Genomic DNA, 18552 nt, shown 5'->3' on the forward strand with positions numbered 1-18552 from the left:
CAGCTGGAACTAAGCTGTATAGAGATTGATAGGCAAAAATTGAAATCTCAAGGATTGAAGGAAAAGTATTTTGTTATAGTATTGATGTGAGGTGGGATCAACGCCTGAACAAGAACGGATCGGTTTACTTCGAAGAGTAAACAAACATGCAAAGTTGGGTAGACTGGCGGGCAACTTGATTTATCATATGTATTTTTGTATATATGCTTATTTAATCTGTTTTTCATGTATTTATTCATTTATCTTGTGAACTGACCAGTTGTTATCCAGATCATAGGTAGGATATCATCCCTCATGGCAGTTGACTGTCAATTGTGAACGACTTTCAACCCGCCCCTCTGGTTCTTGTAACCCTCTGAGGAGGGGGTGGGGGATGGTGAGATTATAAAATGAAAATAGAAGTGGATTTTTAGCAACACAGCGACTAACGTAATCATTCTTTATTGCTTACAAAACGCAGGAAGAACAAAATTACCTTACAAATATTGCAGACATCGATGCTCTATTCTTGAGGAAATATGATAGTCTTGGTCTATCATTCAGCAAGTGTTTGTTTCAGAAATATCGTTTTCAAGTCACAAAATTATTTCTACACAAAAAGATCCACTATAAGTCTTCTGTTTCTTAGAGTATATCTATAAAATTAGAACTTTTGTTACTCAGAACTTTAACGAATGAAAAAATATAAAGGCTAAACATACAGAATCCATCCAGTTATCTTAAAAATGTCGTCGAAATTGACATGACGTCACGTCGTCCGAAGCCTTCCTGTGACAAAGACATGGGCTCTAATGTTTTCATTCTTTTTTCCTACAAAAGGAAATTGAGACAGTCCATTTTCTTTGTCTAGACGCCGTGGCCCGCCACTAGAAATATAGAATACGGTAGGACTGCAAAATACACATTAATTTTCTTATTTAGAGTTCAAGAATCGAATTCACATGGATTTTTCGGGTCACTTCAGCATCCAAAGACAACTACCGTTTTCACTACGTGCAATACACCTCTTGACCGGGATCCCGGTCTAGGGATCGAGTGCCGTCCTACTTCAGTGGTATCCCTTCGGATCGGAGTCACTCAACATTCTTTTACGATTGGAGAGTGGTCTCCACTCTATAAAGAAGGATTACAAAGGAGGAGCATGCCGACAGGAGACCTTTTGGTCCATAACTAGATAGAATGCGAAAAAATTATGTTTTTGACAAATAAATCAAAATTATAATAATATAGATAATAATAGATAAAATGAATAAATGCATAGGTATAGTTAAATGATAAACAAACAGGTAAATAGTAAATAATAATAAATTGACAGATAAATAATAATAAATGAAAACCAAGCAAGTAATAATAAACAAAGACAAATAATAACAAATAAACAATATAAAATACATGGCAGGCATTACAGCATCTTGCTTAGGTGTTTATCTAAACGGATCTTAAAGCTTCGAACTGAACTGCATTGCACTGCTTCCTCAGGGAGTTTATTCCATTCCTTAACTACACGGTTGGCGAAGTTGTTTCTACCCACTTCCAAATTAAATCTATTTCCTGAAGGTCGATAATTTTTAATTTTTACTATTCTTCCTGTACTATTCAGTACTAATACCATTTCTTCGGTTAGATATTGTCCCCGAGGATAGAAACACTGGTTAGTGATGACAAAGTCGGTCATGAGTATGACCCTGTCGGTCATGAGTATGACTTTTTCGAACGCAATTCCAACACCGTTTAACCAGAGAATTATTCTGTGGGAAGTCAAAAATATCAAAGTAGATGTGAGAATATCCATCGATCACCAAGTGAAAGTGTGAATCTCAGAGTTAATTATATATTCGTTTATGACGTTAGGGGAGTTTGGAAAGCATCAGTGTTCCCAACCTGGGGTACGTGTAAGCTCCGTTATTACTTTCGGGGTTATGTGCGATTTTCAGCAACTTGGTTGCCAACAACTAAAAATGCGTCGCGTAGCGCCCGACTGGCACAGCCACTCTACGTGTCTCCGTACAGTGAGATTGTAAAAATTTTTGTTGGTTCGTTGGTGAGTTCTACTTGTAAATGAATTGATATATGATCGAAATGTGTTACCAGGTGGTACGCGGGGATGGCTCGGGTACTCCAATTGGTATTCAATCAGAAAAAGTTTGGGAATCGATGCATTGGACCCATGGTTCATTACCCTTAACTCGTTTTGGTATTATTTGGAATCTCGTAACGATTTCCTTGTATTCTCCAAAACTAATATTGCTAGAAAAGTAAAGTGACTTGGCCCATGGATTCAAATCAAGCTCAGAAACCAGATGTATCTAATGACTGGATAATACATATAGAAAGGAAAAATATTAAAAGATGCATATTTCTCAGCTCCATTGTAAATACAGCATTAAACTGGCCAGCAGCATTTCTCGTACACTCTTGTGAGCAGGGCTGTGGAGTCGGAACACAAAACCTCCGATTCCGACTCCTCTATTTTTGGCACCACCGACTCCGACTCCTCATCATGTAATTAACTGATTATAGCCTACATATTTTATAAAGCCTATACAACACACATACGCTCCAATCTTGGGTAGACTTATATCATTATAACTGGTTTATATCAAAGAATAAAGATATATGTTGTAGTGTGGCTTTCCTATGTTTGACCTCTTCATTAATACTTTATAACTGAAGAAGAGACAAAAAAATTTAAAGGATATTGAAGAAAATTAAGTAAAAAAGATTCTATAATGTAAGACATTTGGCATAATATATATCTTTGCAAATAAGTGATACGTACATTTCAAAAACAAAAATACTGTACTTTATAACAAAAGTTGAAATATAACCTTTATAAAGGATATACGAACCTAATGACAAAAAATTATATAATGTAAGATTTTTTCACATAGTTACTCTGGTTCTGGAACCGATCTTATCGATACGAATACAAGATACAGCTGAACATGTTTGAAACGTTAAACTTTTTTTTCCAACTTTAAATATCCTTATTTCAATAATTCAATGTTAAAAAGTATAGAGGAATAAAAAGAAGGGGAAAGGAGAGAAGAGATAGTAGTATTGCGTTAGTCTACAGTTCAAATCATAATTATCCTACTATTTGGCAAAACAGCAGTGGGAGAAACCACCAAACTGATGGAGTGATGGAAACGATGCATATGGAACTTGACAGGAATATTACAGCTCCCATGACTGTGTGTCAACAGGTTTAAAATGGAGGTATTTATCTAATTTATTCAAGTAATACTTTGGATATTTATCGGTCTATGTATAAATTTGAAAGCCAGCGTTGCACAAGGACGTTCTGGGGGTTTAATGAAATGACCACGAAGATAAGACGATGAGATTTATTACATTTTATATATATATATTTTTTATATAATCTACTTATAAGGAGTGTGTACTGCATAACTCTACAGGCTAAACGAAGGCCTTATAAAGTGTACATTTAACTGGAGTCGGTATATATTTACCGCCTCCGACTCCGACTCCAGTGACACCGTAATTGCTTCCGATTCCGACTCCACAGCCCTGCTCGTGAGGCTTAAGTTTTCGCACTCACTAGGGGGACTCAGTGCGACTCGCTTCACACGTATCGACTTTTCGCCGTGCCCCGTCCACGACACAACGTCGTGCTCTCAAATACCCAGGGGTGTCTTTTGGCGCTTTCATACGTAGTCGTGACGTGTGAAAGTGTCCATAGACACCTATGGTTATTTAAGAGCACGACGTCGTGTTCTGGAAATCTCACGGCATAAAGTCGACACATGTGAAACGAATCTACCTTTAAATCCTTTATTCTGCCTTATACCTGAAGGTTTTATTCAGCCTTCAGGAACCTCTCAGTCCATAACTGTTTACAACAGAAAATGTGTGTCTCCGAAATTAATGAATACAAGTGTAAATATATGAATGAATTTGTGCAATCTAGAGGACGCCATCTCTCTGTCAGAGATCCTGAAGATTAAAACCAGGATCTTTCCAAAAACGCTCGAAGTCGCTGTCTTTGAAATGCGAGGAGCTGATGTCTGCCTCCATCTCGTCCTCGACAAGGGTGAGGTTGTTGTGAGGACGATACTTGGGATGAAGGAGGTCGCACTCCGAAGAGACGGCCGCGCTGCAGTCCATACCAAGTCGGCCTTGGCGGCTCGCCCACGTCGCCTTCAGGTAGGTCTCCTCTACGTGTCCGCTGAAGGCCTTAGCCATCACCTCGCTCAGGAGGGTCGCCAGGAAGGACCCGAGGGCGCCGTAGTTCTTGGTTAGCAGGTGGTTGGCCTCGCACAGGCTCCTCGGAAGGCACCGACCGTCCTCCGTGCCGTCATGGGCGTCCATCATGTGGTGCTGCACGGGTTAGAGGGACGGGAAACGTTTACTATACCATGAGACGTTTGTGAGGAAGTTAACCCCGATATCACAGTGCCCCCGTTAGCATCCATTACCTTAGGACTTAGGCACTTTAGTAATGCCTCTATACATGTCTCGGATAATTCTTTTATGATTATACAATAATCTTCACTTAGGAAAAAAAATTATATAACTCTCCTTTCTGGTATTCTCCTTAAAAATCTCTTGCCACCTCTGTAAATCCATCTATATTGTTCCCAGGTACCCTGTGTTGGGTGGGGAGGCAAGAACATCGCCCTAATGTTAAAAAAAAAAAAAAAAAAAAAAAATACTCGGGCACCTTCCCATTAATTATAAGTGAAATTAGCTGAATTATTCATTATATAACCCTCCCTATGGAATAATGACTCCATGCAGTAGATATTTTAGGGATTTCGGTGACACCCCTACAGACCAGAGTCACACAATATTCTTTTATGTTTGGAGATTCTTCTCCAATGGGGAAAATAATGCTGGTCAAATTATTTATGCTATCCCTCCCGTATACTACCAGCCTCGGATCTTTCCTTTGCCAATTCCATGGTAACATTGCTCTAAGTCACAGATATTTGATTATAAATAGGCATGCATACATAAACCTGAACGTGTTTTTCATCCTTAATGAGGGGGTGGTCGGGCGAGAACACGCACTCACTGTGCACCCATCCAAATGTCCATTCATTCCCCCTCCCCATCTTAGCACCTTGTGGATGAAGGGCCACCCCTGACCTTTGCCACACAGTTCGGGTCAGAGCCCATGCAGCAAGAGAAAGGACAAGGGCCAAAGGGACTGACTCACAAGCATTTACATAAATAATACTTGGGAAGACTCACAATGAGGGGAAGAAGCACACCGGGCAGGTTGGTGTGCAGGCTGGGTAGGCCTGCCCCGCCGGTCACGCGTTGGACCATGTTGTCGAGCGGCGAGGAGAATGGGTCCTCGGCGTCCCTCTTGCGTCTCCTCTGGGTTGTGATCTGCTCGATGATATCCTGGAGAGATGAAGAAGGCGGTCTTAAACATCAAGGTAAAAGCCTCCTTTTCCTCCTCCATCTTCCTCTTTCCTCTTCAGGTACCTCCTCTCTTTCTCTTCCTCCTCCTGAACCCCTTCGTCCTCCTTCTACTCCTCCACCATCTTCCTCTTGCTCCTCCTACTCCCCTTCGTCATCCTCCTCTTACCTGATACCAAAGTACCTTCTTTGGGTACCTCCTGCTTTTCACTTCCTCCCACTCCCTTTCATCTTTCTCTTCCTCCTCCTCCTCCTCCTCCTTCTTCTTCTCCTCTCTCTTCATCCATCTCCTTTCTCCTCAATCTTCCTCCTCCTTCTTCTTCCTCTCGCCCCTCCTCCATCTCTCTCCTCCTCAATTTTCGTCTCTCTTCCATTTTCATCCTTCTTCTTCCTTTCGCCCCTCCTCCATCTCCCTCCTCCTCTATCTTTGCCCGTCTCCTTCTCTTTCACTTTCCTCCTCCTCCTCCTTCTCCTCAATCTTCCTCCTCCATCCTCGTCCTTCTCCTTCGCTTTCATCTTTCTCCTCCTTGTCAATCTTCCTTCTCCATCTTACTTTTTTTTTTTTTTTTTACCAGAACCCCTCCGCCGGACGGGTTGTGGTCCTCCTCACCCTGAGCAGTTCGATGAGCCCAAGGAGACCCAGGAGCCCAAGGGCCGAGTTACAGTCGATGGTCTTCTCGTAACCGCTGGAAAAAAGAGAGAAATGAAACGTATAGTTACACGCTCGCTACAAGAACAATATTTATCTTTTCGTCTACAATAGGCAGCCCTGAATCGAGGCATGCAGGTGGGAAAGGTGAGCTTCAAGGCAGGTAATAAAGTCGAAATTCAGTGATATTAGAGTTCATAATTATATGGTCAAGTATATGAGCAATGCTTTCATCTTACAGACACACCTCATTCCATTGCTCAAGAAGGACAGTAATGACGTGTTAGTAAAACTTTTAGGTCGCGAATGAAGCTCGAACTGACTTCCCTCGTGAGAATTCAAGACGCTACCAGTACACCAAGCTCTGTGTGCGTGCGCGCGCTCACCTTGTCCAATATATGCCTTATTATCATTATTATTTATTGATAAGTATATATTTTTTACTTACCCGTATCCGCTTGCTGCTGCCATGTAGTCTGTAGGAGAGAAGAAGAGTCAGATTTAGTACATGTTTGCCTGAAGATATCTGAAGTTAAAAACGTTTTGTCCCTTTCGTTCTGAAGGAGACAGCAGTGTAGGGACAGTTCTTGTGCATGCGGATGCATTTATTTTCATGGATGACACTGTGCTTTTGACTGATTCTGAGGAGAGAATGAGACAGTTGATGACTGGGTTTGAAAGGGTGTTCAAGAGGAGAAAGTTGAGAGTAAATATGGGGAAAAGTAAAATGACGAGACGCACAAGGAGACATGGTGGGAGCTTGGAGCTTGAGTAGAAGCGACTTAGGTTACAATATTCTATTTTTCGAATCTCCAAATGTCAAACCACCTTTGCGTCATATTTTGAGAAGCTGAATGACGAACTAAGAGAAGTTAAACCTATACTAATATTAGACACATTGTTCAATTGTCTTTAGGGAAGTCTAGAATAACTGTAAGCGAATTCGTCTTCCAGTTTTTGAAATTCACAATATTTGACGAGAATCTTGAATGTATGACGAGGGTTTTAAAGTGAAGGGTGAGAGGTGTAAAGACGTTATCACGCTGGGCTTCCATTGGTTTCACCAGCACCCAAATATCAAATCATCATTCCGTCTTATATAGCAAAGCTAAACGATGAACTAAGAGGTTGTAAACTTTTACGAATGGTAGACATACTATTGAAATGTTCATATAGAATTCTAGATTGTTGTACGCGAAGTCATATTCTAGTTATTCAAATGGAAGTTGGAGGTAGGATGTGGGAGGAAAAATACCACAGTGCGATAACTACTTATCCAGCGTTAGCGGGTCACTTGTATATAATAATTTTGGCAAAAGCCTTTGGTAATAGATAGCATTGTTTGTGTGATTACTATGAATTGTTTACAAAACATACATTACGATTGCTGAAAAGGAATATTATTTACATAATACATTTATAAATACATATGTATTGCTACAAGTGAAGGGGTGACTTTAATAAATCCGGCCGTGCAAGAAAGTCGCTCACTTCAGAGGCTTAAGGATGTGGAGCGTTTGTAATATGTAGGAGATAACCAGTGTTTCTGTCCTTCTGGACACTATTTCACCAAAGGGGTGGAGTCAAAGAGGTGATAAAGCAGAGACTTAAGAAAGCTTGTAGCAGAATGGAGGAATAGTAGAAATTAGAATTTATCAGAAATAATTTCTGAGTAGAGAGTATTTTTCAGTCGTGAAAAATACTTCGTCACTCTGGTCCGTAGGGATGCCACTGGAGTTCCAAGAATACCCCCCCCCAGAATACCCCAGTCAATACCCCTTACAAGGGAAGTAGATAATTCTAAGTATTTGGGGTTGCATATGGTCGTAAACGGATGGATGAAGGTGGAGATGAACTACAAAGTCAAGGAGACAAGCAGGTATCTGGGTGGAATGAAAAATATGAGAAATGTGGCCCCCAACCATCGCTCACCTTGGACCCTTCCGAGGCGACCTCGCTTCCTCCTGATATTCCCGCTCCTAACTTTGGCATCATGCCATGGACACCGTCTCCTGCGTTCACATATGAACTGTTCTGGATTACCTGCAAGGTACCAGCCTCGCAAACCACAAAAAAGGGTATTTAGGGATGAATGCAAAGAGGGTTTATGAAGGAGTAATTGTATCCACGGCTTTATATGAGACAAAGAATTTCGATTTAAGTGACAAAGAATACCCGCCTGAGTGTGTTTGAGAAATATAGTAGGTACTACATGAATGGCCGAGTAGGTTAGTGTCGGTAGTTTGAATCCTACCACTAGCGAATTGAACCAATGGCATAGTTCATTAAATCCCAAGCTACAAGGTCCTCTAAAAAGGGGGCAGTCCTAACCACCTGATGGAGGGGGGGAATTCGCGACGTTAAGCCAAATCACTATATGGATGGAATGAGAAATGTGGAGATTAGGCAGAGAGCGAGGGTTGGAAAGAGCTGTCGGGTAAGATAAATCACATTTCTGAGATGGTTTGGGCATATGGAAAGAATGATGAGCAAAAGACTACCAAAAAGAGTGTTGGAAAATGGAAGCGGGTGAAGTGAACTTGAGAGGAAGACCAGGAATAGGGTGGACGGAGGGACACTAAATGCATGAGAAATGTCTGCCGAGCAGGGAAGAGAGATGCAGCCCGAATGGATGTTGTTCTCATCTACTCTGATGAAATGATGGGGTTCTTAGGTTATCTGGCCTTGCTGTGAAGGCGATGTGCCTCTCTGCCTTGTCTTCGACCCAGTGACAGAAAGCTGAAAGTGATCTGCCTATACAATCTAGCGCAGCCTCTGTACCTAACCATGTTAGCTTAATCCTGCTTAGTAAGGTGTTTGTACGGTGAAATGGTGAGCGTTAAAATGGCTCTGGTTGGGTATATAGTCTGACCAGCTCAATCATGAGGCGCCTGCACCGAAATGCAAGACTGGCATAATGCCCCTCTGATATCCACCGTTGCAGAGACGGGTTGGGAAGCCGTTCAAGTGTGACTTGAACAACTGCCTAGTTAGGAACAATTCCGGGGGATCGAACCCGGGACTTCCATGGGGTCTCATGGGAAGTGATGATGACTTCTTAATCCACGAGGTACTGAGATCGCCCCCCCCCCACTTTTTTTTTAAGGGCCCTTGGTGTGTATGCGTGTGTGGATGTGTGCGTGCATATATGGATATATATATATATATATATATATACATATATATATATATATATATATATATATATATATATATATGTGTGTGTGTGTGTGTGTGTGTGTGTGTGTGTGTGTGTGTGTGTGTGTGTGTGTGTGTGTTGGAAGGGTGGTGAGTTAAACGCAGAGAACAGTTGGAGTTTTATTCACTACCACCGCTACTACTAATGATGATAACAGTGGTATTAACAATGATAATAATGGGAAGTACATGCATTTACACACATACACACACACACACACACACACATATATGTGTGTGTGTAAATGTATGTACTTCCCATTATTATCATTGTTAATACCACTGTTATCATCATTAGTAGTAGCGGTAGTAGTAGTAGCAGCAATAGTATCTATCAATATTAGTATTAGCATTATTATTATAAACACGCCTAAGCCTAAACGCAAACTGAAACGCAGGCGGCGAAGCATAGAGCAAAAGGCAGACTGAAGTACAGTTTGAACTTGTCTCTCATTTGAAATGCTGAGGTAGTAGTACATCTAGAATAATTTCAAGTAAGAGAGATGTTCAAACTGTACTTCAATTCAGCAATAGGAAGTCTGACCTCGCTGTGCTGCGTCGCCTGTGTCGCATGCGTCTCAGTTTGCGCTTGGGCTTAAGATTAGCTTGTAATTCTGTTGTTTCCCAATATTAAGTATGAGGACAACGGAATATAACCCCTTCCTTACGTTTTAATGATTAACTAGTTCATTTTGTTTGACGCCAGACGTTTTTATTCAGCGGAAGAAAATCCCATTCATTGTGAAAAAAAATGGGTCTTTGGACTTTCGTCAACTAATATAAAAAAAACGTTAATCATCACATCAAAATGCGCCAAAAATGGTTATTTGCCAATACACCTCCAAAAAAGGTACAGTTTGACCTTTTCTGGCCTGGTGGAAATAAAACAAGCTATGGCTTTGGGGTGGTTTATTCAAAGTGGGCTTGTTGACATGATGATATATATATATATATATATATATATATATATGTATATATATATATATATATATATATATATATATATAATCTATTTATTCATTAAATTTTACTATCATGTGGCGTGTGCTCTATAGGTATATTTTCTTTTTATCTCCGCCCATCCCCTTTTCAGTGGAGGTAAGGATTTGGAGTGGGAGTGCGAAAGTAAGGGGCGTAGGAGTTTCGGAACGTTGACATTCGAAATCCTCCGAGAATTTGAAAATCCAAATTGTGTTGACAAAATGCCAGCCAACGTGCTGCTACAGATTTGATCAGTATTAATTAATGTCCCTCGCAATCTTAGGGTTTCCTGTCAACTGAATAAAATTGTCAGGCGTAAACCAGGACAATCTATAGACACAAATGGCTTGTAGTTGACTTACCGTAAGACATGTCTGCAGTGTGTGGTTGAACTGTTCACGGATGCACGAGCAAAACGTTATTATTTCTTTGTTTTAAAACAGTTCGTATATCTTTGTTAAATCAAATATAATTTTCTTAATATGGAGCGACTTATTCACATCTCTGACACTTCACCTGTCGAGCAAGTCTAACCTCGCTCTGGTGGTTCTACTGCCGTGGCTGCGCACCGAGTGTGTGCGTGCGTGCGTACGTTTGCCAACACCTCCCCCTCCCCCCGTGCGTTCGTTTGTTGGTGTTGAGGTGAAGCACACGAGTGTGAGTAACGGTTTTATAAACCAGCAACAGAACAGCGCTGTGTAATTGAGTGCTATGCGTTAACTCCTTTTGTGCTAACCTAAAAAAAAAAAAAAAAAAAAAGAGAGATGAAGGATTATGGCAATTCATTCCTATTGAAAAAAACACGCTTATAAATAGTTCCATGCCGTGTGACAGACATTGCGAACGGGAAAAATGTGGTAATGATTTTTTTTTTTTTTTTTTTTTTTTTGTCGCTCGTTCACTTAATGTAGATATATACCTACAAATCATTCCAGGAGAGGCTACTGAGTATACTATCTCTCGCACAGAGATTTGTGGTCATAGGATCCAACAATGACAAAGAATGTTTACACAGCTCACGGCCAATAATGAAGTCAGAAAATATATACTTTCGTGTTTATCCGGGAGAATTTTGAAACCTCGAACCGCTTTGTGTTCAATTGTCTTGGCAGGAAGTTTTTTTCAATCAGTGGCGACGTGGATGGCGAAGTTTTCTGCCAGTTTCCAGGTACGCCATGACAGATTGAGGACGATAGGTCTCTTCCGTTTAGTATTGATGTGGAAATATTTTTAATTTTATATTATCACGTAACCACTGAATCCATGTTTTTAGGAATAATCTGAAGTGTTTTTATCGCTTTCCGTATCTTATATGTATGAATGATGTTTTATCTAAACCTGGGGATCGTTCGGGAATAGATTATTGCAAGTGTGAGTGGAACCGATGAGGGTAGCTAACACATCGTAGTACACAGAATAATTTTGTTAAGATAGATTAATTAATTAATAAGCATTTTCAGGACATGTACGGTAGTAGTAGTACAGGGCAGAATAGGTACAATGGGGAGAGGGGATTTGGAGAATTAATGGAAGGAAACAATGAAATGGAAGAAGGTTAATGCTAAATTTGGTGTGGGCAGCCTCAATAGCTTGGACCAGTCACTGCCCGTCCGCCATTAGATAAACTGTACACCATGAATATATTAACGCTTTGTACAGAATATGCAAATAATAAAATATTTTTAGAAAATAATGACCGTCTTCATATACGACTTAATTTAAAGGTTAATGCTAAATTTGGTGTGGGCAGCCTCAATGGCTGAGGCTATACACTGTCCGTCCGCCATCAGATAAATTATACACAATGAATATATTAATGCTTCGAACAGAGTATGCAAATAATGTTATATTTTTTACAAAATAATGGCCATCTTTATATGTGACACAATTTTTACAAAATATAATTTGATTACAATTGACATACATAATTGTTTATAATTGTTTTAACTAAGATTAACAATTCAATTTACAGCAATGCTATGTGCGCTAAGGGGAAACTGCAGCAGTGGCGTATTGCCACAGACCAATGATTTACAATTGGTTGATGATGGCTGAAATTTGAAGTCAGAAAGTCACGCTACCATCACAATATCCTATTTGCTTTCTTTGAATTAGAAATACAATGTTAAGATGTTTTAAGGCCGTTACAAGTAATTACTTCATTTTCCTTTTAGTTCTCTATTTGTCCCTTAACTAAAGTCCATCCAGTCTTTTTGCTTTAAGTTCGGTGTACGAATAAATCTATTTCCTGGTGTGTGATTCCTTATTCGCGAGAAGTGCGGACATGACCGGAAATGCGAAATAAAAAAAGTAACTTGTGCCTGCAAGCGGCCCGTATGCATACGGCAACCTCCAAGGTGCAAGCAGATATTTTCCTCCTTCACAGTAGGCGCGTGTGCTTGCATGGAGGCAGATTTGGCTTCTGTATTCGTGCCTGCGTAACTGTGAACAACAGCATCTTTGATGGTGGCGCTGCATCATGCACGCTGACGTGGAAAAGTGAGTGCGCGTTTGTTCAGTGACAATCAAGCGCGTAGCCAGTGTTAGTTCGCGCTAGTGTTTGTTCAGGTGTGAATATACGTGTATGTGTGTGTGTGATTGTGCGTATGTGTGTGTATTTTCCTAGTTGTTGCAATGTACAGGATTAGAGCTGTATCTCCGTTTATATAGATATCTATTTCCATTAGATTGATTTATAATGTTGGCTTGGAATTGACGCATCTGTGTGTAAAACAATTTAATTAATTAATTAATTAATTAAATTAAAACAATCTGCGTCTAAATTTCTTACTATGACCTTTTGTTCCTTCATACCATATCATCATCCTTTCTGTGATTTTTAATTTTCATGGTCCCTTATCTAAATACCATACGCACATCACCATATTTTGCTCTTCCAATGTGGAAACTGACAGTCTTTCCTCATGTGTGTGCATGTGTCTGTGATTCTCCATTGTCTTGGATCACGTTTTGGATTCGTGATCGACAGCTATTACTCTCCTTATGAGAACTCAGAGCTCAGATATGACCGATCTGTGGGTAATGATGTAACCTTACGCACACACACACACACACACACACACACACACACACACACACACACACACACACACACACACACACACACACACACACACACACACACACACACACACACACACACACACACACACACACACACACACACACAAACACCTTCCCGCCCATGAGAGTTGGAGCAGCGGCTCGTAGCATAGCGACACTGAAATTATTTCAGCCCTGGGTGGTTACGAATGCTACCATTGCGTCGTCGAACCATGTGTGTGTATTCACTTGTATTCACTTGGTCTTTGGATCACGTGTTGGACTCGTGATCGACAGCTATTTCCCTCCTGGAAGAGAGCTCAGAGCTCGTAGGTCCGATCTATGGGTAATGCTATGACCTTGCACACACACACACCCCCAACTCCCCGCCCACTAGAGTTGGAGTAACACCCCTCAGCGCTGCGATACTGATATTATTTCAGCCCCGGGCGAGGATCGAACCCGGACCTCCGTAGTGGCAGGCCAGAGCTCTAACCACAGCGCCATGAGAGGTGTGTGTGTGTGTGTGTGTGTGTGTGTGTGTGTGTGTGTGTGTGTGTGTGTGTGTGTGTGTGTGTGTGTGTGTGTGTGTGTGTGTGTGTGTGTGTGTGTGTGTGTGTGTGTGTTTGTGTGTGTGTGTGTGTGTGTGTGTGTGTGTGTACTTTAAATACTTGGAGTCAGATTGTACAGTATTATCCCCTTACTTCAAGAGGGGATGAGACTGCAACATTCCATCAGCTCTTTAAGATGTTCTGTGAATTCGAATCTTGATTTATTTACAGCTTCTGCTGCTGCTGCACACTCCCGAGGAAGATGTTTACATAACTTGTTCCTCGTCTGCGTCTCCGCCTAAAGGTTCGTAAACAATATCCCTTCACTTAGTTGGTACAACGGTTTTGAGTTTACCTTTTTTTTTCTTATGCTCACCACCAACCCTGTGAACGTGCGAGCCCACACACACATACACACTCACAAATATCACACTCGACGGCGGAGTGGTAGCGTTTGCAACTGCTACTACAGTGGTCCGAGTTCGAATCCCGCCCAGGGCTGAAATAATATCAGTATCACTGCGCTGCGAATCGTTACTCCAACTCTCGTTGGTGGGGAGTTGGGAGTGTGTGTGTGCGTGTAAGGTGCATTACCCATAGATCGGTCATATATGAGCTCTGAGCTTTCTTCCGGAAGGGTTAAATCTTCCGATCACGAGTCCAACACGTGATCCAAGACCATGATGAATTGTGAATCTCACACACACACACACACACACACACACACACATTAACAATCAAATACAGTCTACTTAAGTTTGTTCCTCAAATAGATAAAATATGTTTTCCCAATTTTGTATCTGCCTTGTCTGTATAATTCGTTTCTTGGCCCTGACTGTCAACAAACAAAAGTACAAGCACCAAATGATTTTTTTTTCTTGTGCGGCATATATACTTTTGTGAACTTTTGGGGGTGGGGGCACATGAAGAATTGTCACCCCAGAACGCCCACATGGAGACTCGTCACCCCATGAGATCCCACCTGAAGAATTGTCATCCCAGTACGCGGAATATCAACAGTAAAGATTAGGTTAAGATAGGTTAAATTAGATTAGGTTAGGTTAGATTAGGTTAGGTTAGGCTAGGTTAGCCTAGGTTAGGTTACGCTAGGCTAGGTTAAGCTAGGTTAGGTTAGGCTAGGTTAGGCTAGGTTAGGTTAGGCTAGGTTAGGCTAGGTTAGGTTAGGCTAGGTTAGATTAGGTTAGGCTAGGTTAGATTAGGTTAGGTTGAATGGGGGTTATGCTTATTGTCATCAACTTATACAACCGAAGAATTGTAAACCCAGGATGACCCACATGAAGAATTGTCACCCTAGAATAGCCCCCCCACCCACCCACGCCCTCCTTTTTTATTTTTTGTCAGCAGCAAGTCCCATCTTGTTGGAGAGTAGTCTCATCTTGCTTTTGTTGCATTTTTGAGCCATTGGGTCGCTGTGCTACCCATTGCAATGTTTAACAGAGTATGATCCCCCACAAATTTCACTCCCACTTTTTTCATAGTCCTCTCAATTTAACTCTTTACATTTGAAGTCTAACTTTCTTCAGTAACTTTCTATAGCAAAAAAAAAAAAAAAAAAAAAACCATCCTGATATCTAGCTTCATTCTAAGCCTGCGTCTTAGAGGAAGAGATGTATGCTATTATAAATTCCCTTCTGTCTTACTGGTTCTCCCTTCACCCAAGGTTTGGTGGTTCCCATGCTTCTGGCGTGTGAAGGTGGTGGCACACTAGACATTTCTCGTTAGTATGCTACTCGCTTTTGCTACTTATTTTGTTAGCAATTTTTTGCGTATCCGTCACACAAGGAATGCTTTGCTAGTGACTTTGTGGCTAGCGGCTAATGAAAACAATAACAAAACTTCCCGCCAAATATTCTCCTGCTGAGTTTACAAACGAGTCTATTACTGTGGTAGTCAAATAAAAAAAAAATTGAACACCAATTTCATATGATTTTAATGCTCTAATAAGAGTATAGTGACAATTAAAGATAGAAAATAAAAAACTCATGTATAAACAATAATATGCATGCTCCATTCTTTCTATATTTTATGTAGAAACCCCAGAAATGTTGAGCACTCAGCTGAGTAGTAAATCTTGCTGTTGGTTCTCCTTAGCAATTTTTCCCAGCAGCAATATTCATTAATATGCTACTCACTTTGGATACCAAAAACCAAAATGAGTAGCAAAAGCGAATAGCATGTTAGCGAGAAATGCATAGTGGGCCGCTATCTCAAGCCTTTTCTAATACTGCAACCCGTTGCTCCACTTGGCAGGTGTAAGAAATATATATGGAATTATGCACATTTTTAATGGCACCAGGTTCTAGTCCAGGGAAAATGATGTGTTCATTTTAGGGGTTGCTCATGTCCTGAACAGAATCGTTGGACAACATCACGGACGTGACAAAACACACACACACACACAAGCACATTTTCTTAAAAAATAAGTTATATTAAAATAAACATAATTAACTCATCATGGAGGAATATGACGCTATAGGAGTATGATCTTCTTGTCTCTTCTAGAAGAGCAGCACAGTAGAAACTTGAATTTCCTAGCCATGCAGTCCAGTGACGTCACAGAAACACCGTTGCTTCTCCCTGCCAGGGGTCGAAAGTACTGGCTGACCATAGGGTACCCGTTAAACGACCGACTGTGGAACCAGCGGTCACTGCTACGGCTGCCCTCATTCCCCTGAGGGACACGGACACGGACACGAAACACAGGCACGCTGCTCTCGAAGACACAGACACAGACACAGAAACTTAGCCCAGAAAACTTTTCGCGGAAAAAGTAACCTAATAAGTAGTATGACCCAATTTAGCAAAACATCTTCATTTTAATCCTTTCATATTGTGGTCAAGGATAGATTTAAGGAGGGGAGCAGATAGATGATGATAGAATTCAAAAGTGATCAACTTTCTTTTTTTCAGTTGAGATGAGTCTTCAGTCTTAAAAGAATGCTGAGTGACTCTGGTCTGTGAGGATCCCATAAAAATCCCTACAATATTAACGTCGAATTGCGCGTAAAGCCCTCGAAGTCCATTTTCGTCAGGTTGTTCTCGAACGCTCACGACGCGACGCCGCGCCGTTCTGGTTGACTGCCCTTCCAAAACGGAGCCCACGCCCGGAAGCTCCTCCTGCCTGGCCTTGGAGGGGCCTCGGGACCCAGCTTGACCCAGGCCGGGCCCCCGCCGTCCACTCGAAGTAGCGGGAAGGGGCACCCCAGGACGTTCGACCCACTTCGCGAGCGCGGTGTGCCTTCAAGGACACGCGGCGAGGAATGGTGGAGGAGGAGGAGGAGAAGGAGCAACTGGAGATCAGGCTTCTGGGTGGTGGGGGGAGTAAAAGGAGGAAGAGAAACAATAAGAGGAGATAGAGGGAAAATAGGGAAAGCAAAATTAGAACAGGAACAGGAGAAGAGTAAGTAGCTTTGCCCTGAGAACGGGGAAGACTGAGAGGAACAAGAAGAAGAGGGAGACTAGCAGTAAGATCAGGAGCTGGAGGAAGTGGATAGCGGGTGGAGCAGAGAGGGCAGGAGGAGAAGAAGGAAAATGGGAGAAGAAGAAAGCATTGTTGGAGGAGATGCGGGGGCGTGTAGAGGTTTGGTGGTGCCCGGAGACAACTTCTTGGATGTACGAGGCTCCAAAGATTCAAGTATAAGGCCTCTTAGTACCCAGAAATATTACGAAAAAGTAAGATATTTTGAATATGTAAGTACAGATGCAACACAAAATAAATACTTTATTCAATTTAGATATAAAGCAACCAAATCTTTTATTATTATCATTATTTTTCCCCCAATTCATTTGATTGTATGTCCAGGGCCACCGCCACTTCGGAGGAGAAATGAACAGATCATGAAGACGTGAAGGTGAAGGAAGATTTAAGAGGATGCAAGAAAAAAACGTGATTAAGCAGGATTGGGGTCAGTCAACGGTGTTGGTAGAAGGCGCCCCCCCCAACTCCCTTTTTCCACCAAAAAGTTGCACAAAAATTTAACTCTGGGACCGCGACTTCTTTCCCCTGGGGGGAGAGGGGTCGTTATACTCTCAAGTGATGAAGATTATATAACATAAAAACTTATTTATCCAAATTTCCTTTTTCTCACCCGCATGAACTCATTTACTTAGATATTAATCATACACTAATCCTTTATATTTTACACAGCATAAAAATCCTTTATATTTTACACAGCATTAAAAAAAAGTGAGGAGGTTTTTCCCTCCCTCCTACTAGGAGGAACTTCACTACCGCTGGGTCACTCGGCAGTGTGGTCGAACAGCTGGGGCAGGTGGCCGTCATCGGCGGCCATGTTGAGTCGTTCTCCGTAACTTGCGCTCGCAAAGGACCCTGGGGGGTTGGTGGGGGTGGAGCGGGCAGCTCACTCCAGTACCGGTACCGTAAGTAGAAAATCCTCTGTGTTCGCTGACCACCCTCAGGAATTGGGGCCCCAATTATGGGTGCCTCGCTTCCATGGCTAGAATAGCAGGTACTGAGGACAAAGAGTAGGAATTAAAAAAAAAAAAAAAAAAAAAATGAAAATGCATAATGAAATGTACGGGTGCATGTACTGCCCAGGGATGAGGATCGAAGTGGACTAGCAACGGCGACATCCCACGGGGCCTCTGCATAACCATATTGATATTCCAAAATGTCCATTCGGAATGGCGACGAAATCTGAAATGACACACACACAGCACAAGCGATCCCTTGCACGT

General features: G+C 41.6%; 1 protein-coding gene across 1 annotated transcript; it reads right to left on the reverse strand.

The window, feature by feature from the left end:
* Positions 1 to 2757: 2757 nt before the first annotated feature.
* LOC143019495 (uncharacterized) lies at positions 2758 to 10919 on the reverse strand. Its single transcript, XM_076175140.1, has 5 exons — positions 10582 to 10919; positions 6489 to 6516; positions 6002 to 6077; positions 5218 to 5373; positions 2758 to 4341 (listed from the first exon to the last, which is right to left on the reverse strand). The coding sequence occupies exons 1-5, from the start codon at positions 10589 to 10591 to the stop codon at positions 3949 to 3951; spliced, it is 663 nt and encodes a 220-aa protein (XP_076031255.1). The 5' UTR covers positions 10592 to 10919; the 3' UTR covers positions 2758 to 3948.
* Between the last annotated feature and the right edge of the window lie 7633 nt (positions 10920 to 18552).

Source organism: Oratosquilla oratoria, chromosome 3, assembly GCF_046742065.1.
Source record: "Oratosquilla oratoria isolate Oo_2021 chromosome 3, ASM4674206v1, whole genome shotgun sequence".
In the NCBI taxonomy this organism is placed as follows: Eukaryota; Metazoa; Arthropoda; class Malacostraca; order Stomatopoda; family Squillidae; genus Oratosquilla; species Oratosquilla oratoria.